The sequence below is a fragment of the Taudactylus pleione genome, unplaced genomic scaffold, assembly GCF_031769625.1.
Source record: "Taudactylus pleione unplaced genomic scaffold, aTauple2 ptg000522l, whole genome shotgun sequence".
Taxonomy (NCBI): domain Eukaryota; kingdom Metazoa; phylum Chordata; class Amphibia; order Anura; family Myobatrachidae; genus Taudactylus; species Taudactylus pleione.
This window is the reverse complement of record NW_028284924.1, coordinates 560714-582968: the sequence shown is the minus strand read 5'-3', so window position 1 is coordinate 582968 and position 22255 is coordinate 560714. Positions and strand designations below refer to the sequence as shown.

Below are 22255 nucleotides of genomic sequence, written 5' to 3'. Positions count from 1 at the left end.
TCATCTTCAGATTGGACTACTGTAACTTCGTAGCTGGCCTCCAAGTCTCTCATCTCCCTCCACTACAACTGGTCCTCAATGCTGCTGCTCGGCTCACCTTCGTCTCCAGACGTTCTACATCTGCTTCCCCTCTCCTTCAAACTCTACACTGGCTCCCCTTCCCCTTCAGATGCCAATTCAAGGTTCTTACATTTGCCTACAAAGCCCTCACCAAATCCTCTCCCACATACATTTCTGACCTTTTCTCCCGCCCGCCCACTTCGCTCAACAAATGCATGCCGCCTCTCTTGCCAACTGATTACTTCCTCCCACTCCTGCCTCCAAGATTTTGCCCATGCTGCTCCCTACCTTTGGAACGCTCTCCCTCTCTCTATCAGACTCCCCACCTCTCTACAAATCTTCAAACGGGCTCTCAAGAACCACTACTTCATCAAGGCCTTCCAGCTCTCATCCTAACCCACTTCATGCTCTTTCCTTCCTATCTTCCCCTTCTGTATCACGCCTGTCTGTCTGCCCCTCCCCTTTAGAATGTAAGCTCTCACGAGCAGGGACCTCTTCCCTCAGGTGCTTCTCTTTACATTTTCTTTTACTTCTTACTCCCCATAAGGGCACCTAACACTTGACTGCCAACTCCTTGCTGCTTATTGTGCGTGCTTTAATTGCTATTGCAGATAAATCGAGTCCTTGTCCTGCACTATAATTTACTTGTTTCTTGTTCATTTATTAGTTTTATGTACTATGTAAGGTGCTGTGGAACACTTGTGGTGCCATATAAATAAAAGATAATAATAATAATTATTATGGAAATTAGTGCCAGCTGAACTTTTATCTATGGAAGAAAAGAAATGTAGGCACCTGATTTTGTGTGGGTTATAGAAGGCTAAACCATGCCACTGTTTTTGATGCCTATACCATGTTCAGGAGAGATGAACTGCTGTAGTGTGTAGTCCAGGCCTATTATATAACCACTTTTAAGGGGACCCGCCATATGCCCTGCGCTCTGTCCAGTCCTGCCCCATGTTACCGCTACTCCACTCCCTGCTCTGACTGCTGCTCATGCCATGCACCACCCTCTTCGCTACACCCTGTTCGGTAATCCCAACACCTCCCCCTGCTCCCATACTTGCCCCACTCCTGGTGGCCGGCCAGGTCCTCCTCTCCTGCAGCGCTGGTTCTGTCCTGTTTCCCTCGTAGTGGGAGTCATTAGATGGGGAGCAACCTGCCTGGCTCCCACTCCGCATGCATGTTGGGGACGGGACAGACCATACCAAGTTATTATATAAATTATGGATCTCAAAAGTGGGTACTGACAGATCCCTTTAACATCTGAGGCCTAGGAGCAGTTCACCTTTATCACCCCATTTGAGTGGGTGGTTGATAACCCTTTATCCCACAGGGGGAGATGTACTAAGCCTTGGAGAGATAAAGCACCAACCAATCAGCTCATAACTGTCATTTAACAGGGTATGTTAAAAAATTTTATTTAGGAGCTGGTTGGTTGGTAATTTATCTCTCTCCAAGGCTTAGTACATATACCCTGCAAACTTAAATATAAAATGCGTGGTCTGGGGAATACGATGTGTTTGTGGTGAAATCGATCATGTTGGAGGATAAACTATAAGACAAGACACGCTGAGGGTTGCAATTTGTTCTGTATAAAAACAATTGCATTTGAGGTAAATTATGCGATAAGTATGTGGTGTAAAGCTGGGTACACACTAAACGATGTGTGTACCCAGCGATTCGACACACGACCCGGCTGCCGACGGGCCGACATATCGGGTGGTCCGTACACACTGAGCGATCCGGTGCCCAACTGCCCGATATGCTGCCCCCCCGCATAGTGCTGCATGGGATCGTCAGGCGCATGGTCTGGTCTTATGCTGCATACACACGGTCAGATTTTGTTAAAGATCTGAATGATAACGATTGTAAAAATCGTTCATATCTTTGACATATAGAGCATGCATCGACCAACGATGAATGCGTTCCCGCATGTCAGATAATGATATCTGACATCGACTGTGTTTGCAGTAAGATTTGGACGAGTTCATTCATTTTAATACTGTCAGAAATCGTTCATCGTTCACGGAATCGTTCAAATCATTGATGAAATCGTTCAAATTGTTCATCGTTCTTCGTTGATCTAGCACAGTGGTTCTTAAACTTGGTCCTCAGGAGCCCGCATAGGTCACGTTTTCCAGGTCATCCAGCTGGTGCACAGGTGTATTCATTACTCACTGACACATTTTAAAAGATCCACAGATGGAGATAATTATTTCACTTTTGATTCTGTGAGGAGACATGGAAAACATGCACTGTTTGGGGTCCTGAGTACTGAGTTTGAGAACCTGTGATCTAGCAAGTTTGACCGTGTGTATGCACCATTACATAGACCCTCCAACATGACCCCTTTCATCCGGTACAAAAATCTCTGCTCCTGGACTTCCTTCTAAATTGATGATTGCAGACACCTGTGGTTAATCACCTGTCTCATCTATTACCTAGTTCAACACAGGTGTCTGCAATCATTAATTAGGTGGAAGTACAGCAGCAGAGCATTGTGTACCGAGTGGGAGGAGTCATGTTAGAGGGCAGGTTTAACATGCTGCACATAAGTTCAGGCGATGAGGTTGACGACCCCACGGGAGCGCACACTACACATATTTTAACGATTTGTGGTCCGATGTGTCGGAATCTGCAAAATTGTTAAGCTGCATACACACACAACGATTTTGTTACCAATGATTATATGAACGATTATCTGTCAGATTTTTTAAAGTGTAATGAACGATTTATTGAACTACACACAATTTTTGTAACTTCTCTTAATGAAAATCGTTCAGTTGGTCAGTCAGAATGAACTACAAACGGGAACGCGCATGAACGATAATCGTTCATTGTTATAACTCAGAAGCTGAACGATTTTTTCAACGATTGAACGATAACGACGTCATTATAGTTAAATAGTTAAAACAATCGTTACGTGTGGATGCAAAACAGGAATGAGTGTCTTGGATAGCGCTAATTGTTAGTAGAGCCTTATTGAGAAGGGGATATATATAAAATACCCATCTGATTCAGAATTAAAAAACAATTCAAGAAACATCACAATGAGGAATCGGGGTCCAGATAATGTCTCACCAATGTGGTAAACTGCGGTGGGCTAGTGCTAAGAATTAGCAACGGGTCCCGGGCCTTAATAGCTCGGCACCACCGCAGAAAGCTTGGTAGTCCAAATGGAAGCTGGATCCCCAAATGTTCCTCCTGGTTCACAAACTTACACCGCAAGTTAGAAGAGCCTTCTCAATAAGGCTCTACTAACAATTAGCGCTATCCAAGACACTCATTCCTGTTTTATTCTATTTGTTGAAGTTGGTATTACTTCATTTTGTGTACTTTGGAGCTGCAAAATTGTATTTTTTAGTGCAGATTAAGGGCTACTCATTTTTTAATACTGTTACATGTGTATGCACCTTTAAAGATATTGGGTGAGATGTACGAAGCCCAGAAGCGGTATCAGCGCACGTTATGTGCACTGATACCGCTTCTCCCCGATGTATGATCAGGGGTCTGGGCGGTAAATGACAGGGGTGCTATGCCCTGTCATTATCGGCGCTGCTATCTACAAGATAGCAGCGCCAATAGCCTGGGGCCATGTACAAACGGTCATACCGCATGACCGTTCGGCCGGCTGTAGTTATCGACAGCTACAGCCTGGCGCCAGCCTATCCCCACAGCAGGGATAGCGCGTCGCTGCTGGGGCTGCTACCGGCTCCAGGCTGCACGCGGGGATCTTGCGATACTTGTGAGATCCCACGCATGCTCAGTGGAGCCGGCCGGGACAGAGACACAGCGCATCAGCACTAGGCTGATGCGCTGCGGTCTCTAGCAGGTAGCACCGGAGGGGGGAGTTAACGCTCCCTCTCTCCGGCCGATGTGATGTTCTTACATCTCATTGGTAGTGCTTCCTGCTTCGCCTCGGTAAAGAGGCGAAGCGGGAAGCGTTATAGTGGCACGGTAAGTGCCGCTATCATACATCTACGGTAGATGTATGATAGTGCAGGATGTTAAGCTGGGTACACACTACACAATGGGGTAGATTCCCCATTGTGTAGTGTGTACCCAGCTTAACATCCTGCACAGTCCCTACATTATCCTTTTTTGATAAACATCAATCATCATCAAACATTACTGACTTATGACTGATCCACAGATATCTCTGAGAATATTAGTATGAAAGAAAATACATTTATTTAACTGACTTGAGTTGCTGTCCTTAGAGCATCCAGTCTTTAATATAATTACTGAAGTTGGTCTTCGGAAAAATGGCCGCCGTGATAAAGACAGGAAGTGACATAGCCTAAGTCCTCTCTGCTCTTTGCCCACGGAAATTTCCTGCTTGCTGAACATGCCTGCGGATCAAAGCACCTGGGGCACCGGGGGGCCACTACTGTTCGTGCGGACCCGGGGGCCCCTGACTCCAAGGCGCCTCCTGCTCAGTTCCCCGCCGGCGCTGGACTGGGTGCTCTTGGGTGTCCGGAGCAGGAGGGCGCCATTACCTCGGGGGCCACTACTTGTCCGGAGGGGAGAAGTGCTATCTGAAAACGGGGCCATAATTCTGGACACCAGGCCCACCTTGCAGGGCATCCTGGGGCCACACACTCGTCTGAGTGTTATCGAGCTGAAGGAGGACCACAGTGGGATGGGGGGAGATGGGAGACCCCTGTGGGTGCAGGAAGAGACCATGGGGGTGCAGGAGGAGGGGAGAGACCTGGAAGGGCAGAAGGATGTAAGATCCCGGGGAGGGCTGGATGGCCGGACACCCCTGGGTACGCTGGAAGAGGGGAGACACTGGGGTGCATTGGAAGATGTGAGACCCCGGGGAGGGCTGGAAGATGTGAGACCCCAGGGAGTACTGGATGACAGGAAACCCCTAGGTGTGCAGGAAGAGGAGAGACCCTGGGGTACACAAGATGATGTGAAACCCCAGGGAGGACTGGAAGAGGGGAGCCTATGGGGGCAACAAGAACGGGTCCCCCGAGGTGGGCAGCAGGAGGAGAAATTTGAGGTGAGGCATAAAAAAGGGAGATCCCATTGGGTCCAGGAAGGGAGCATGAGGTGGGGAAACGGAGACACAAGAGGCCATGGACAGGGCAAGTTGGTAAAGTGCCCACAGGAAGACTCTGTACCCATAGGGAGGCATTTAGGTGGGATGGTCGGTGGGTCAGCAGGTGCTGTGAGTTCACCTGGTGGAACACATTTTCTGGATTTTAGTGCGTTTGGGTCAGATATTCACATTCCACTGGTTTCCAGCTTTGCTCGAGGAACAGGCCCTTTAAGACTCCGTGTGGCTCCTGTAGATGCTGAATCACTAGTTAGGGCCGGGAGGCTGCAGGAAGTGGGGGGGCCTTCGGATCGGGGTTCCGCATTGTGGGTAAGCAAGAACCAGCTGCGGGAGCTGGGTCTATTTCACCGTGAGTGGGTGTGGGTGTCCTTACCAGAGGAGGACAAAAGCACAAATGTTGCCAGGAAAGAGCCAGCTCCAGTGGACACCTTGGCTGGAGGGAGAAAACATTTAGCTATGATATTAGCTGCAGAGCTGTGGCTGGGGCACCCCCACAAATACAGCCATCTTCTGAGTACCCCGAGCATGGCAGGACGAAGTGCGCCCACATGCACTGGCAGCATTGCAGGAGGCACCGCAGTCATCTCTGCTGTTCTCAGTTTTAACTTGACAACTGGAACAAGTTCCGTCAATGAAGTTCTCATAGAGGTGAGACCATATCTCAGGACTGATTGAATGTAATAAAGGAACTGTAGAAAATGCGTTTCCCTTCACTGGTGTAATGTTCTTCATGTTCAGTGCTAGGGCCTCTATTATGTAATATAACAAACAACACATCATAGGCCTGTATTCAGTTTGAGGCGAAAAGTCCAGACTTTTCGCCTGTTTTCCAGGAGGAAAAGTATTGTGCGCGTGCCCCCTGATCCCCGTATTAAATTTCAAAGGACGCGAAAACGGGACCGGCAAAACTGGAAGCGGCAAAAAAACCTGGGAATTTTTGGGAAATCATCCGTGGACCCCCCTAAAGATGTCCAGAAATGAGAGATCACTAAATAGCCGCAGCAGACGCATACATGCGGCTTTGTAAAGGTGATTAAGAATAGCATTTAGGAAGTTTTTTGGGGAAAAATAAATATGCCCATCAAATTTGGGGTACATGAAAATGGGTGCAAGCATATTTTTAAGTCCCTAAAATGATTTAAAAAAAAATCTTAAAAAATTCACCTGCCGCTACTACCCGCAATGAAGAAAACACCTGCCGCATATATGGGAACCCCTCTGGAATTAATTTAGCTATTTTAGAAGTTCCCTATTTTTATTTTTTTTTTCACCCCCAAAATTAAAGTAATTTTTTGGGGGTGTCCTGATTTTTTTTTTTTTTTTTACTTTTTTGACCCAGATTATTTTTAGGGGACACTCCCAGGGGTGCAAGCTATATATTTTTTTTAAGTCTGCACCCCTAAACCCAATTCTGCACTTTTTTTCGCCAGCTACCTGGAGGAAACTTATCCCCGTTTTTTACAAATACTTTTCGCACCGGCGAAAAGTCTTTAATTGAATGAGGGGAAAATTGAAATAGGCGAAAATGACGTCATCGGTTTCCGCCTCAAATTGAATACGGGCCATAGTGTGGTGAGGAGGCAGGAGACCTGCATGACCCGACCAAGCGAATACATCTCTTTAATTGCTTCATTAGGGTAAAACACAATGTTATTAAAGTGAGGATATGTGATCGCAAACTATAGCAATCCAACATGTTTTAACCCTTCGCAGATATCAGCCATGTCCATGTAATTGCACATTTTAATTGATGGTATTGTCTTAGGAAACCCAAAAATGAAAGTATAACTGTGCATGTTGGCAACAGCAAGTGATCCACAAGATGGCAGTGTATTCAGAGCTCTAAGGGCAATAAAGAGTATTCTGCATGGGTGCAATAAATTATTTCCTTGCCTTCTTTGTAAATGAGGGAAGTAGGGTGACAATGTTGTAATTTACAATAGGACAGCAGCTATGCCTGAGTGTATAGCAAATGTAGATGTCAGAGGAGCAAGCAGGCAGTGTTCTGTGCTCTGTATGTCAGAGCTAGTGACCACGGTGGGAAAATTTTCTGGGGCTCATGCAGAGTAGAACACTAGGGGGTATATTTACTAAAGTGTGGGTTTTTAGAAGTGGAGATGTTGCCCATAGCAACCAATCTGATTCCGCATATCATTTATGGGGTTGTAGTCGGCATCCCTGTGTGCTGGATGCCGACGGTCTGAATGCCGGTGCCAAAATCCCGACAGGACGGGATCCCGGCACCAGTATCCCGACCGCCGGCCTCCCAAAGGTAAGTACCGGGGAGTTAGGGGGAGGGTTAGGACGGGTTAAGATTAGTGTGCGGGGAGGGGGAGGTTAGGTTTAGGTACTAGGGGGGAGGATAGGGTTAGGGTAGGGGCTAGAAAAATACTTACCTGTCTTCCCTATGGGTGTCAGGATTCTGGCTGTCGGTATTCTAACCAGCGGCATCCCAACAGCCGGGATTTCAAACCCAACCCAATTTATCTAGCACCTTCTAGAAGATAATAGCTAGAATCTGATTGGTTGCTATGGGCAACATCTCCACTTCTAAAAACTCGCACTTTAGTAAATATACCCCATGGTGTCTGATTCTGAGTCGGGTGCAAGTCCATATGCGGACAGATCCTGCGGATATCTGCAAACTGTGCCTGTGCTGTAGAAAGTAATCGCCGACTGCACATGGGTTGGGCCACGCATATACGCACACGGACGGTGATTGAGGGCATGGACGGTCTGATCTACCCATCGATGGACTGCTCTTTCTGAGAGACGGGCCAGAATAGATCCGTCTTGGAGCGTCATGGCACTGTTGTGGGCGTGTATGGCCAACCAGTGCTCATTCGGTGAGTGCGACGTAGATGAGACAAACGCAAATATACAAATGTAGTCAAGGCCCTAGATAGATAGATTAATAATCAATTAACAGGGTGTGATAATAGCAGCACACCTAGGAGAGGTATGCCAATCCTCTATGGAAAAAGATAAATCACAAATCTGGGTGGTGCTTATACGGAATCGGTATGTTCAAATCCCAGCAGCGGCAGCCCGACAGAGGAGGAAATCCCGATCATCCCCAGGTAAGTATAAACTATCCTAATTTTACCCCCTAACCCTCCTTTAGGGTGCCTAACCCTCACCACCACCCCCCCCCCTGCCTGTGCCTAATCCCCCCTCTAAGTACCTAAACCTAACCCCCCTTCCCCGCCGCCTAAACCTAAGTCCCCCGGGAGGGTGCCTAACCCTCCCTCCCCCTAGCCTAACCCTAACCTCCCGGGGGGTGCCTAACCCTACGTCCCCCCCGGGAGCCCTAAACCTAACCCTCCCCCCACGCGGCTGTCCGCACCCGGCATCCCTTCGATCGGGATGCCGGGCGCCCTTCTCCCGGCGTCTGTAAAATGACAGGCGTCTAGATTTAGACGCCTGTCATTTAACCCTCGCCGGGATTAAGTAGTCTGGAAGCCGGCCCCATTCCGTCTGCTGGCTTCATAAACGTATACCGCTTATACACACGCAGACACATTTATTCAGATAGAAAAAGAGAATTTTAATTCAAGTAGCACATTAATGACTCCTGGGAGTGGGTCAATAAAAAGCAGCTTGTCACAAGCAATAACATAAAACATATAAACTACACATCATTTAAACACGGGCCTTGCCCATAATATAGCTGTCTCGCTTGGTATCAGCACAGATAACATAGAGACAAATTAGGTATCAATCACCATTGGTATGCTAGGTGAAAAAAAATTCCTCTCTTTGCTCCAAAGAGGGTAATTTTAACAAGCACACAATTAAAAATGTCCTCTAGGCTGGGTACACACGTTCAGATTTTCTGTCCAACCACCCAACTAGTTGATTGGTTGGAATGAAAATCTGGTAACGTATGGGAGTAACTGATGATCAGCAATTTGCTCCTAAATGCCAGAAAACAGATGAAAATGGCCGTCAGACAAGTTTGTTAAATGTTTGATCTAAACAATTTGTTCAAACAACAGTTTTTGTCCACTTTCCGGCATTCGGGAGCAAATTGCTGATCGTCATTTGCTTTCATACCTTACCAGATTTTCATTCCAACCAATCAACTAGTTGGATGGTTGGACAGAAAATCTATACGTGTGTACCCAGCCAAATTTAGTGCTAGTCAGTCAGTCTCAATGCAGCTGACATTCTGAATCCTGTAATGTAAATACAACGGCAATAGTAAACCGAATCTAGTCATAGGATTCATTACCCCAAAGATAGTGGATATGGTAGTCGTCTGTGCTGTTATATATCTGGCACTGTATGGTCCACCTGGACCAGCAGTAATAATGCAGGCACAGCAGGGGTTTAGGTGCTGTATCCCGCATGCTTCTTGCAGGTGGGCAGCCAGCTCTTCAGGCAGCGTGCAGAGGCCAGTATTACATAGGATGATAGCAGCAGTGCTGGGTGAAGCTCCATGCCAGGATGCGTGAGTCGGGCAAACACTGCCACTTCCACAGTGTAGCTGACAGGTGCAAGTAATCAGGGCCTAATTCAGCAAGGATCGCAGTTGCTTATACTCACACAATCGGACGATTGTTTCTCACTGCGCATGCGCGAACCAGACGTGTTCGGGACTGCGATCGCAGTGACCACGCAGACCCATCGCAGAGTGATTGACAGGAAGTGCCGTGGGTGGTGACAGGTGGGTGGTTGGGCGAACGCAGGTGTGCCAGTGCGTTTCAACAGCGATGCATTGGCGTGCATTACCAGACACAGCCACTTGCGATACCAGACGCAGCCTGATGCCTCATAGCGTGCGCTGAAGTAAGCAATTCCTGAGTGAGGTCTGACCTGCCTTATATAAGCGAATGGGTCCGATGTTACCAATTGTTTCGCTATGTTGCCAAAGTATATGTATGTGTGTAAGGGAAGTGGGCGACCTTATGTTAGGCTGCAGTCGTGATGCGAATGCAGACATTTGCATATCCCCGCTAATATTAGCAAATGCGTTGCATGCGTATAAGCAGAATAGCGATCCTTGCTGAATCAGGTCCTCAGTACCTTCTAAATAGATGGGACGCCTGCTTCTGACGGATCGTTAGCTCTCAGCATGGTCCAATACTAAAGATGACGGGCTGCAGATAGAAAAACATCGGGCGGCCCAGCCTTTCGCATGAAGGTGGACAGAAATTCTGTATAGACAGGCGGATACTTACATTAGCATAAGGTAGTATGCGGGCTGCCGCCGGGGGGCGAATGGAATCGGGGCTGCAGATGCCTCTGACTCAGGTCCTATCCGTTTGCGGAGCGTACCTTGCGATGCTTTTACACTGCGCATGCTCCGTAACCTAGTATGGGCGATGCAGAGTGGTACGCATCTCTATTGGGCATTCTATGAGAGCCTGTTGGTGGAATTGCGGGCTTTGCAGGGCCTGGTGACAATTTAGGGGTACAATTCCGCATATGGAAGAATATACGCATCTGCGCACTCTGGGCCTGATTCAGAGCTGTACGCTAATGCAAACGCATTTGCGCATTTTGCCGCTTAGCAATCGCTAAAATATGCTAATGCATCAGCCGGCGGAACTTGCATTGAGACGCCCACTGGAGCCCTCGGAGCTGCTCGCAGCTGCGTACACAAACGCAGTATTGGACGCAGATCCTGAACACATCGACTCCTCGAGTGCGTCTATGGTCACTCAGAATGGCCGTGGTTACTAAGACGCTGGAGCTTTGTCCTGTGCGTGATCACAGACGCTGGTTTGTACACGCCCAGGATCGCCCGCGTTTTGGACGGAACTCCCCGTAACCACCCACAAAACGGTCTCCTATCAATTGCGCGTTAAGCCTCACATCGAGCTTGATCGCAATTCATTTGCTGCACGTGCGCAGTGCGGCTGTCTCGCATGCGCAGGCCACCGATAATCGCTCAACTGTGAAAATCGTCTCAGCGTTCAACTCTGAATCAGGCCCTCAATGTGGGAGCCATTTAGTTCAACTCTGCAACACTCCTGTTTCTACCAGACACAAGATTTGACTGGTGAGGTTGGCAGAGGAAGTGAGCAGCTTGTGGCGGCATTTGGCGTACATGTGCGTGTGCTGTTGGCTAGCTTGCATACATAGGATGAATAATCAGTAATAATAATGTATTTCACTATATAAAAGTCATTGTTAACTGCCTCTCAAAGCTTTTGCTTCTGTATCGTGGGTGATTTCTTGCCATTTTCCATGTAGTAAGCCTAAATCATCCACCACAACTGCACTCTACCCGCTGTTTGTGTCCATCACTGGGTCCGCTACAACTGTTCAGCTTAATTCCTTATAACTTCTTTACCTATATATATACAGTACCAGTCAAAAGTCTAGACACACCTTCTCATTCAATGGTTTTTGTTTATTTAAATTATTTTCAACATAGTAGATTAATACGGAAGTCATCAGAACTACGAAAGAACACATATGGAATTATGTTGTAAACAAAAAAGTGTTAAACAAATCAAAATATGTTTTATATTTTAGATTCCTCAAAGTAGCCCCCTTTTGCTTGGATGACAGCTTTGCACACTCTTGGCATTCTCTCAATCAGCTTCATGGTGTAGTCTCCTGGAATGGTTTTGAATTAACAGGTGTGCCTTGTCAAGAGTCAATCTGTGGAATTACTTGTCTTCTTAATGTGTTTGAGACCATCAGTTGTGTTGTGCAGAGGTAGGGCTAGTACACAGTGGACACCACTATTTGACTACTGTTGTAATCCATATTATGGCACCAACCACTCAACTCAGTAAAGAGAAACGACAGTCCATCATTACTTTAAGACATGAAGGTCAGTCGATACGGAAAATTTCAAGAACTTTGAATGTTTCCACAAGTGCAGTGTCAAAAACCATCAAACGCTATGATGAAACTGGCTCTCATGAGGTCCGCCCCAGGAAAGGAAGACGCAAGAGTTACCTCTACTGCAGAGGATAAGTTCATTAGAGTTACCAGCCTCAGAAACTGCTACTTAACAGCACCTCAGAATAGAGACCACATAAAGTCTTTACAGAGTTCAAGTAGCAGACAAATCTCAACATCAACTGTTCAGAGGAGACTGCGTGAATAAGACCTTCATGGTCGTATTGCTGCGAAGAAGCCACTACTGAGGATGAATAACAAGAAGAAAAGAATTGTTTGGGCCAAAAAACACAAGGAATGGACATTAGACCAGTGGAAATTTGTACTTTGGTCTGATGGTCCAAATTTGAAATTTTCGGTTCCAACCACCGTGTCTTTGTGAGACGCAGAGAAGGTGAGCGGATGGTTTCTGCATGTGTGGTTCCCACTGTGAAGCATGGAGGAGGAGGGGTGATGGTGTGGGGGTGCTTTGCTGGTGACACTGTTGGTGATCTATTCAAAATTCAAGGCACACTTTACCAGCATGGCTACCACAGCATTCTGCAGCGCCATGCCATCTTATCTGGTTCGCGCTTACTGAGACCATCATTTGTTTTTCAACAAGACAATGACCCCAAACACAACTCCAGAAGATGTAAGGGTTACTTGACCAAGAAAGAAAGTGATGGAGTGCTGCGTCAGATGACCTGGTCTTTACAATCACCCGATCTAAACCCAATTGAGCTGGTTTGGGATGAGTTGGACCGCAGAGTGAAGGAAAAGCAGCCAACAAGTGCTCAGCACCTCTGGGAACTCCTTCAAGACTGTTGGAAAACCATTCCAGGAGACTACCTCATGAAGCTGATTGAGAGAATGCCAAGAGTGTGCAAAGCTGTCATCCAAGCAACAGGGGGCTACTTTGAGGAACCTAAAATATTATTATTACCAGTTATTTATATAGCGCACACATATTCTGCAGCGCTTTACAGAGAATATTTGGCCATTCACATCAGTCCCTGCCCCAGTGGAGCTTACAATCTATATTCCCTATCACATGCGCACACACATACACACTAGGGTTAATTTGTGTTGGGAGCCAATTAACCTACCAGTATATTTTGGAGTGTGGGAGGAAACCGGAGCACCCGGAGGAAACCCACGCAAGCACAGGGAGAATATACAAACTCCGCACAGGTAGGGCCGTGGTGGGAATCGAACCCACAACCTCAGTGCTGTGAGGCAGTAACGCTAACCGTTACATCATGTGTGCTGCCCAAAACCTATTTTGATTTGTTTAACACTTGTTTGTTTACAACATAATCCCATATGTGTACTTTCTACTACAGGGTCCATAGGGTATCCACAGGATACCTTGGGTATAGGCGATGGCGGCAGCATCGGGCACCACAGAGTTAAATCTTTTAGCCTCCCAGGATGCACTGGGGTCGCTCCTCTATACCCCACCCCCTAGCCAAGGCCATCAGTTTTCGTCGGTGCCCGGCCAGGAGTCGGAGCACATGTCGCAGAGTGGGGCTGTTACAGCCCCTGAAGATCTTCCGAGGCAGCTGTGGCTGCACATATAGAGCAGACAGCATGGACAGTCTGTTCAGACGTCCATGCTGTCTCTCCTTCACCCCGCCGGTACCAGAACGCCGGCACCGATCCAGGGATGCTGGTGGGGGTCTGGGGTCACGGCTAGCGGTAACCCTGGACCACCCGGACTGTGGCCGGATCTAAGGGGACAAGGTAAGCGGCGGGTACCCGCCGGAAAACACAGTCCTCAGTCCCCAGGCAGGGGGCTCCCTGGGGACTGGCTTGCGAGTGGAGCCAGGTATTAACCTGCGCTTCCACAAGCCCCAGGGACAGCGGGCCGCGGCTGAGCGGTAATCGTCCGGCGTCCCTGGGGTTAAATGCATGCCAGGGGTGCGTGCCTTGCCTGTTTACAGCCGGTGCCTTCCCCGCTGCACAGTGCCTCCACAGTGTTCTGGCGGGCTGTGTTCAGTGTTCCTCCCCCGGGGCCCGCCTCCTCTCTGCTCCTCGGCGGCCATTTTACCTGAATGTGCAAGCGCTGCTGGACGCTGAAGCTGGTGGCTGTGTGGTCCGGGTCCCCCTGCATACCTCTCCTTCAACTAAGGTAAGGTCATTGTATGCTGCGCTGTTTCCTACCAGGCTCTGGTCTGTGTAGTTGATCTCAGCGCTGGTAGTGCAGCATGTTATTTCTGCATTGTATGTGACTTATTGCTAGCGCTGTGACTGTACTTTCACTCTGACTATCAGCCTTTTTACTATCCAGCCCTTGCGGTGCGGTGCTGCAGGGAAGTCATGCCTCACTATAAAAGTTTATCTGTGAGGGGAGTCACATACACTCCGTTACACTCTTTATGTCTGAGAGTGAACGTGAATTTCCACTATGGCTACAGTGTACCACTTGTAAGGTACCAGTAGCAGAGGGTGATTTAACCACTGGGGGTTTATGCAGGGCATGTTTTCTGATATCACGCCCAATTACTGTGCCGGCGTCTGTGCAGGAATACCCTGGCCTTATTTTGCTAAGGCACTTATACCCTTGTGGGTCAGCTGGCCACAACCCCGGCGTTACCATCTGTGTTTCCCCAAATGGGTTATAACGGCAGTCGGTAGGGTTCTCACCAATACAGGGGTGCCCCAGGCAGCTGGTGATACCCCAGTGTCTCCCGCTCTTGTCCACCCAGGTCTCGCTGGAACCTGCGTGTGTAAGTTCACTGTCCAATACGGTACGGCACCGAAGGGACGTGTTGCAGGGGAGTCATCATTGAGCCTGTAGTGTATCAGAATGTTCTGCATTATAATGTTGCCATGACATCTGATGACGGTGATATTTTGTTTTTGACCTTTCAGACCAGGAACCCCTTCGTACTAAAAGGTGGAGTCTAAGTAAAAAATATATGTACCAGGCCTTCTACGGGCAGTCCGTGCGGTCTTGGTTATTAAGGATAACGATCCCCCCCCGTGCCCAAAACTTAATATGCCTTCTTTAAGGATATTAAAGGGGAAGCCACTGCGTTCCTCTATCTGGTCAGTGTTGGATCATTTAGAGAAAGTGTGGAGAAATCCGGGTAGAAGGTGCCAGCCTCAGAAATGTTTGGCTGTCGCATACCCCTTTGCGGATAATTGTTTTTCCAAGTGGGAAACTCCGCTTCAGGTAGTTTCTCATGTAACACGCCTATTGAGGAGTGCTGCGTTACGCATGTCCTCCATGTCCTTTTTCAAGGGTGCACGGATCGTAAGGTCTAAATATGCCTAGATTCTCTTTATTCCCTTGCTGGAGGGGCGTCCGGACCGGCTATGGTCGTGTGTTCGGTGACCAGAGCCATGGAGCGCTGGGCTGATAGCTTGGAATTGTCTCTGGACTCTGACTCGTCGCCGGTATAGGCAGAGTTGGTGGCCAATCTCAGAGACTAAACCACGTATATTAATCAGGCAGCCTTGGACATAAGTTTCCTCGCTTCCAGATTCTTCTCAGCAGCCGTGGCAGCTTGCCGCTCCCTATGGTTGCTCTCTTGGACAGCGGATGCAGATTCCAAATAGAGTTTGGAATACTTGCCCTTTCATAGACAGGTCCTGTTTGCACCTCATTTGAATTGTGGATACTCTGGCAGCAGCTAAGTCTGCGTGTCTGCCATCAGCTGCGGTCCCTTCTGGGTCTGGTGCTTCGTCCTTTCGGCCCTATGGGACCCAGGGTAAATGCAAAGTGCAGTCCTTTCCTAGGCAGTCAGCAACCAGGATATCGGCCTCTCCAAAGCAGCAGGCTTAGAGTACAACACGTCCTACTCCCAACTCGGACGATAAGCTTTCGGTCTGACGGGCCTCCCCTTGGGGGGACCCCTAAGTGGGAGGCCGGCTTTTTCACTGTCCCAATGCGGGGATCTGACTACCGTGGTCACTTGGGCCAGAGAGGTATGCCTCTCCTTCCGGCAAAGGCCTCCCAGACGGTTTTTCACTACAGGCCTTCCATCAGACCAACCTCCGGTCCCTAACAGGTCTTTCAGGGTTCCTCGGTTCAGGATGGAGGCTCTTCATTCCATTGTATTGGCAATGGAACCTGGGGATTTCAGGGTGTCTCTAGACATTCAGAATGCCTACCTGCATATCCCTATTATCTTAGCGCATCAGCAATTCCTCGGGTTTGCGGTGCTAAGCCGCCATTTCCAGTTTCAGGCACTGCCCTTTGGTCTGACCACTGCGCCTCAAGTATTTACTAAAGTCATGGCGGTCATGGCAGCCCACCTGCGGATGCAGGGGGTCCGCCTGTTGTCCTATCTAAGCGACCTCCTGTTGTTAGCAGGGTCTCCTTGAATCCTTCAGAGCAATCTGCTACTAAATCTGTCTGTGCGGCAGAATACTGGTTCGCTGATAACCTTAAAGAAGTCCACCCTAGTTCCCTCATTGAGGATGCTCCATTTCGGAGCCCTGTTGGTCTTCCATCTCCTGGGGATCTTTGTAACAGAAGACAAGATCTCTGCATTACAGGCAGGAATACGCAGTTGCCTTCGCAGCCGTCGGTTGCCTGTGCACTCAGCAATTAGGTTACTGGGCTCCGTGTGGTCGATGTTCGACGTGGTGGAATATGCCCAGTTCCACTCCAGGCCTCTGCAGCAGTTGATCCACTACAGCTGTGAGGGGTTGCCCAATCGGATAAAGACATAGACATTTGTGCTTTCTCCGTCGGTACGTCTGTCTCTAGCCTGGTGGCTGCGGACTGCTCACCTGGACAGGGGGCGTCCCTTTTGCTTTGCTGACTCTGTCCTTCTGACGGGTGCCGGTCTCCGAGGCTGAGGTGCAGTGCCAGGTCCACACTTCTTTCAAGGAAGGTGGACGCTAACAAAATCTGCACTTCAAATAAATCTCTTGGAATTTTGGAACGCCACCACGGTGAATTTCATAACCGCCAAGATGGAGCCCAAAGTCCTGCAGCTCTGACATAGGTGTCCCGCATTCTTGCTTGGGCGGAGGTCACTCTCCCTGCCATTTCAGCAGTGTTCATACCAGGGGTCCTCTACTGGAAAGCAGACTTCCTCAGCCGTCAAGACGTGCATCCAGGGGAATTGTCTCTTCCCCGGGAGGTATTTCAACATCTGGTAAACAAATGGGGCCTTCCAGACATAGACCTCAGGGCCTCCCGACACAACAACAAGCTGCCTGTGTACGGGTCAGGAACTAGAGACGCAGAATCTCTTCTGGTACACGCTCGTCGATCAGATGGACCTTCAGGTTTGTGTACATATTCCCTCCGTTTTCCCTTCTTCCTAGACTGATTGCCAGTTTCAAGCAAGAAAGCGACACGCTTCTGTTGATAGCTCCAGAGTTGCCCAGACGGCACTGGTTCTCAGATCTTAGGGGGTCTCTTAGTAGACACTCCGATATGGTTACCTTTACATCCGGACCTGTTGTCTCAGGGTCCTTTCCATCTCCGGACCTGGATAATCTGTCTTTGACAGCGTGGCTGTTGAGACAGCCCTCCTAAGGTCCAGGAGTTTTTCCGGCTCTGTGGTTAACACCAAAGCTGGAAAATCTACTTCTACAAGAATTTACCACTGTGTGTAGCATACTTTCTTTGGTGTCGTCCTAAAGGATATAATCCTCAGGTCTTTAGGATATCCAGGGTTTTGGCTTTCCTACAGGCTGACTTAGATCACAGTCTTCGTCTTGCTTTACTGAAGGGGTAAATTTCTGCCCTATCAGTCTAGATTCAGGGTAGGATTGCTACACTTCCTGATGTCCACGCCTTTATGCAAGGTGTACTTTGTATTCAGCCTCCCTTCATCCCACCAGTGGCTCCTTGGGATTTGGCTGTGGTCTTAAGAGCTCGCCAGGGACCGCCATTTGAACAGCTAGGCTCAGTGGATTTAAAATGGCTTACAGCTAAGGCTGTATTCCTTTTGACCATTACTTCTGCTACAAGGGTGTCAGATTTGGGGTCTCTCTCAGGTCGCCCTTTCTGATTTTTCATAGTGACAGGACGGTGCTTTGCACTTGCCCTGGTTTTCTACCTCTGGTGGTATATAGTTTCCGCATTACTAAGGAATCATAGTACTGGCTTTCTTTCTACAGACCTCTCCGCTAGTGAGGCCTCCTTAGATGTGGTATGTGCTCTAAGGATTTATGTTGATCGTACCAGTTCCCTTAGGAAATCGGACTCCCTGTTTATCCCCTATGGTTTCCATAAGATGGGTTGGCCTGCCACTAAGCATACTTTGGCAGGATGGATTCGCATGGAGTTTTCAGAGGCTTACATTCATAAAGGCTTTCCTGTTCCATCCTCTGTTAGAACTCATTCTACTTGGTCTGTGGGTCCGTCGTGGGCAGCTCACCGTGGTGTCTCTGCTGTTCAGCTTTACAAGGCAGCCACGTGGTCTTCTGTCCATACTTTTTGTAAGGTATTATGCTTTTCATACCTTCGACTCTCAGGATGCTTCCTTCGGGCGGCGGATTCTCCTTCCAGCACAGGAGCATCCCCACTCTTAAAGGATACTGCTTTGGGACATCCCCAAGGTATCCTGTAGATACCCTATGGACCCTGTAGTTGAAAATAAGAGATATGGTAAGAACTTACCTTTGTTGTCTCTAATTCTACGAAGTCCATAGGGTTCCACAGGACTCCCGCCCTGTCGCACCTGTACTGCAGATGGGCTTTCATCTGGTCGCCGGTATTTCCGTCTTCCTCTGGTGAGAACGTGATTCTTGTGTGTTCCAGACTTTCTTCTCTTTTTCTTCTCCTCCTCTGGCCTATGGCTTGTTACGAAACTGATGGCCTTGGCTAGGGGGTGGGGTATAGAGGAGCGACCCCAGTGCATCCTGGGAGGCCAAAAGATTTAACTCTGTGGTCCCCGATGCTGCCGCCATCGCCTTTACCCAAGGTATCCTGTGGAACCCTATGGACTTCGTAGAAATAGAGATAACAAAGGTTCTTACCATATCTCTTATTTTCTTAGTTTTGATGTCTTCAGTATTAATCTACTATGTTGATAATAATTTAAATAAACAACTACCATTGAATGAGAAGGTGTGTCCAAACTTTTGACTGGTACTGTATATAGAATAAATGATCTTCCTGCAGTTCACTGTATGTTCTGTGGTGGGTTTCATTTCCAGAGTGGAGGGTATAGTAATAGTGTTTGTACTATTAGTAGATCTCTGTAACTGTATTCTGCTGATCTGCCAGCACAGAATTTCTTTCCTTTATGTCCTGTACCCAGCGCTACAGCAACGAGCCCACAGAAGGAAGTCGATCTTCTCTTGTTGAGCCTCCATATGCAAAGGCGCTTTATGTAGAGGTGGTGAAGTCTCCTTGTTACAGCACTGAAGACTCATTCCAAAATGCTCTGTACCAACACTTCAAAACACCCAGGTCAGGTCTCTCTTCTTGTTTCATATTGTCTCTCACTTATAATCTGACATGTCTCTGACCCTGTCCTTCATTCTGCCTCTCCTAAAGATCCCTGTCCTTCTATCTGCCTCTCCCGGAGATCCCTGTCCTTCTATCTGCCTCTCTCAGAGATCCCTTTACTTTGTTCTGCCTCTCCCGGAGAACCATGTTCTTTTTTCTGCCTGTCCCGGAGAGCCATGTTCTTTTTTCTGCCTGTCCCGGAGAACCATGTTCTTTTTTCTGCCTGTCCTGGAGAACCATGTCCTTCTTTCTGCCTCTCCTGGAGAACCCTGTCCTTCTTTCTGCCACTCCCGGAGAACCCTGTCCTTCATTCTGCCTCTCCCGGAGAACCCTGTCCTTCATTCTGCCTCTCCCGGAGAACCCTGTCCTTCTTTCTGCCTCTGCTAGAGAACCCTGTCCTCCTTTCTGCCTCTGCCAGAGAACCCTGTCCTTCTTTCTGCCTCTGCCGGAGAACCCTGTCCTCCTTTCTGCCTCTGCCGGAGAACCCTGTCCTCCTTTCTGCCTCTCCCGGAGAACCGTCCATCTTTCTGCCTCTCCCGGAGAACCCTGTCCTTCTTTCTGCCTCTCCCGGAGAACCCTGTCCTCCTTTCTGCCTCACCCTAGAACGCTGGTTCTCACACTTAGGGCCTGATTCAGAACCGTGCGCTGGGCAACAATCGCTCGCAGCCGGATGATTTTTGCAAACTGCGCATGCGTATAAGTCGCAGTGCGCGAACCAGTCACTGCGATCGGGAGATGATCGTTCTCTGCATATTGCCAGAGCGCTAGTTTGAGTGACAGAACGGGGCGTATGTGGGTGGTGACTGGGGATGGTCTGTGTAAACGGGGTGTGCTTGCACTAGCACAGGCGTGGCTGGGTGTTTTTACACCAACTTAAGAGTGTGAATAATTAACACGCAGCGTCAACATATGCGTCATACGAGAGAAATAAAGGCAGCGGTCTAGAGTCTACCTTAAGCACTGCGTGGTGGTTCGATGTCGCCCAATGGTACCAATGTTTTCATACACTTCCTGGAGATGACGTCTGAAAGTAGGCGTTTTTACTCGTGGCTGGTGGGCGTCTAACTTCACCCGGCGATCGCATATTCAGACATAGGAGGTGTCCTCATACCTTAGTGTGCGATCGAATCATTGGTATATTTTTGTTCCTTATGGCAGCGAACGAGTGCAGCATAGTGAACGGATCTGAATGAGCTCCTTAGTCCTCAGGACCACCAAACAGTGCATGTTTTCCATGTCTCCTCACAGAATCACAAGTAAAATAATTAGCTCCACCTGTGGATCTTTTAAAATGTGTCAGTGAGTAATGAATGGAAATGTGCACTTGCTAGGTGACCTGGAAAACGTGATCTGTTTGGGGTCCCGTGGACCGAGTTTGAGAACCACTGTACTAGAACTCTGTTGTAGACCTATTTCTGTTTCTCCATTAGAACCCTGGCCCTCATTCAGAGGCGGTCGGAGGATGCAAGCGGTCGCTCAGAAACTGGGAGGCCGCTTGCATCCTGACCGGCCGCCTCTGTTTCGGTCGTTAGGCTATGGGTTTACACCCACAGCTCTAACGACCGCTAGGGTGATGGTCGCGATGGTCATAGACCATCGCGACCATCGGGGCTTACGACGAGACCCTAGGGTAGGGTCTCACTTGTCGTAAGCCCCGGAGAGTTTCTGGCTCTGTCAGAGCTGAAAGCTCTCCACTGACATCACTAGTGATGTCAGTGGGGCCTCCCCCAAACGGCAGGCGTTCCCATGGGAACGCCTCCGTTTGGGCTGCCACCCCCCCCGGCCGCCTTCCAAACGGGGTGAGCTGTCAATCAACATCGACAGCTCGCCCCCTTTGGAAAGAGACCCGCTACGACCGGCGCTGTCGGTCGTAGCGGGTCTCACGCATGCGCACGAGGGAGCCGGCTCCCTCGTGTGCATGCGCACTGGACAAACATCGAGGCGGCCGTGGGGTCGTAGACCGTACGGCCGCCTCTGAATGATGCCCCCTGTCCTTCTGCCTTTAACTAGCACTTATTTTTACCTCTCTCCTAGAACCCAGCCCTTATTTCTACAGCTTCCCTAGACCTCTGTCCTTATTTGTGCCTCTCACCTCTAGAATGTTGTCCTTCTTTTTCCCTCTACTGTATAATCCAGCCCTTATTTCTGCATCTCCTAGAATCCAGACCTTTTTTCTGCCTCTTCCCTAAAATCTTACTGTTAATTCTGCATCTCCCATTGAACCTTTACCTTAGTTCTGACTCTAGCTCAGAACCCTTATCTCCACTCTCCTTGCTTATTTATGCCTCTCTCACACTTCTCAATCCTTATGTCTCAGGGCCTGATTCAGCATGGAGCACAAGTCTGCATATGCATGCACCCGGCCGCTGTGAAAATATGCTAATGAACCCAATCGCAATGACACAGCAGCACAAGAACCAGACGCCCACCACTACATAATGCCGCCCACTTCCCTTTACTCGCATCCGCAATACCTCGCTAGACAGCAAAAACATCGGTGACATCAAGAACCATCGAATCCATTAGCATAATAATGGTTGACCTGACCTCACTTAGGATTTCATCTAGAGCTCTGGCTGCGTCTTCTGTCGCAGGGGCTTAATTATGCATGCCCCTGTAATGGCGTTCAAACGCACTGGCACTGTCCACCCCCAGTCACCACCCCCAAACGGTCACTTCTTGTCAATCAATCTGTGCTGAGACTGCGAGCTCCCTGCGATCGCTTCCTGATCGTAGCAGCCGGTTCGCGTACGCACACTGCGAAGCATGAGCAGAACGCAAACATCAGCCCGGTGTGTGCGAATTCGCGGTTGCGTTCCTTGCTGAAAGGCCTTCAGTCTGCAGTAGGGGACACAGACAAA

General features: G+C 48.8%; 1 protein-coding gene across 1 annotated transcript in view; it reads left to right on the top strand.

Moving 5' to 3' along the window:
• Positions 1-4364: 4364 nt before the first annotated feature.
• The window catches only part of PEX6 (peroxisomal biogenesis factor 6), an 80071-nt gene continuing 62180 nt past the window's right edge, over positions 4365-22255 (top strand). Inside the window, exons 1-2 of the mRNA XM_088450695.1 lie at positions 4365-5776; positions 19204-19355. Of these exons, the coding sequence (XP_088306821.1) occupies positions 4412-5776; positions 19204-19355 (1517 nt within the window). The 5' untranslated portion in view covers positions 4365-4411. The remainder of the gene's footprint in view (positions 5777-19203; positions 19356-22255) is intronic.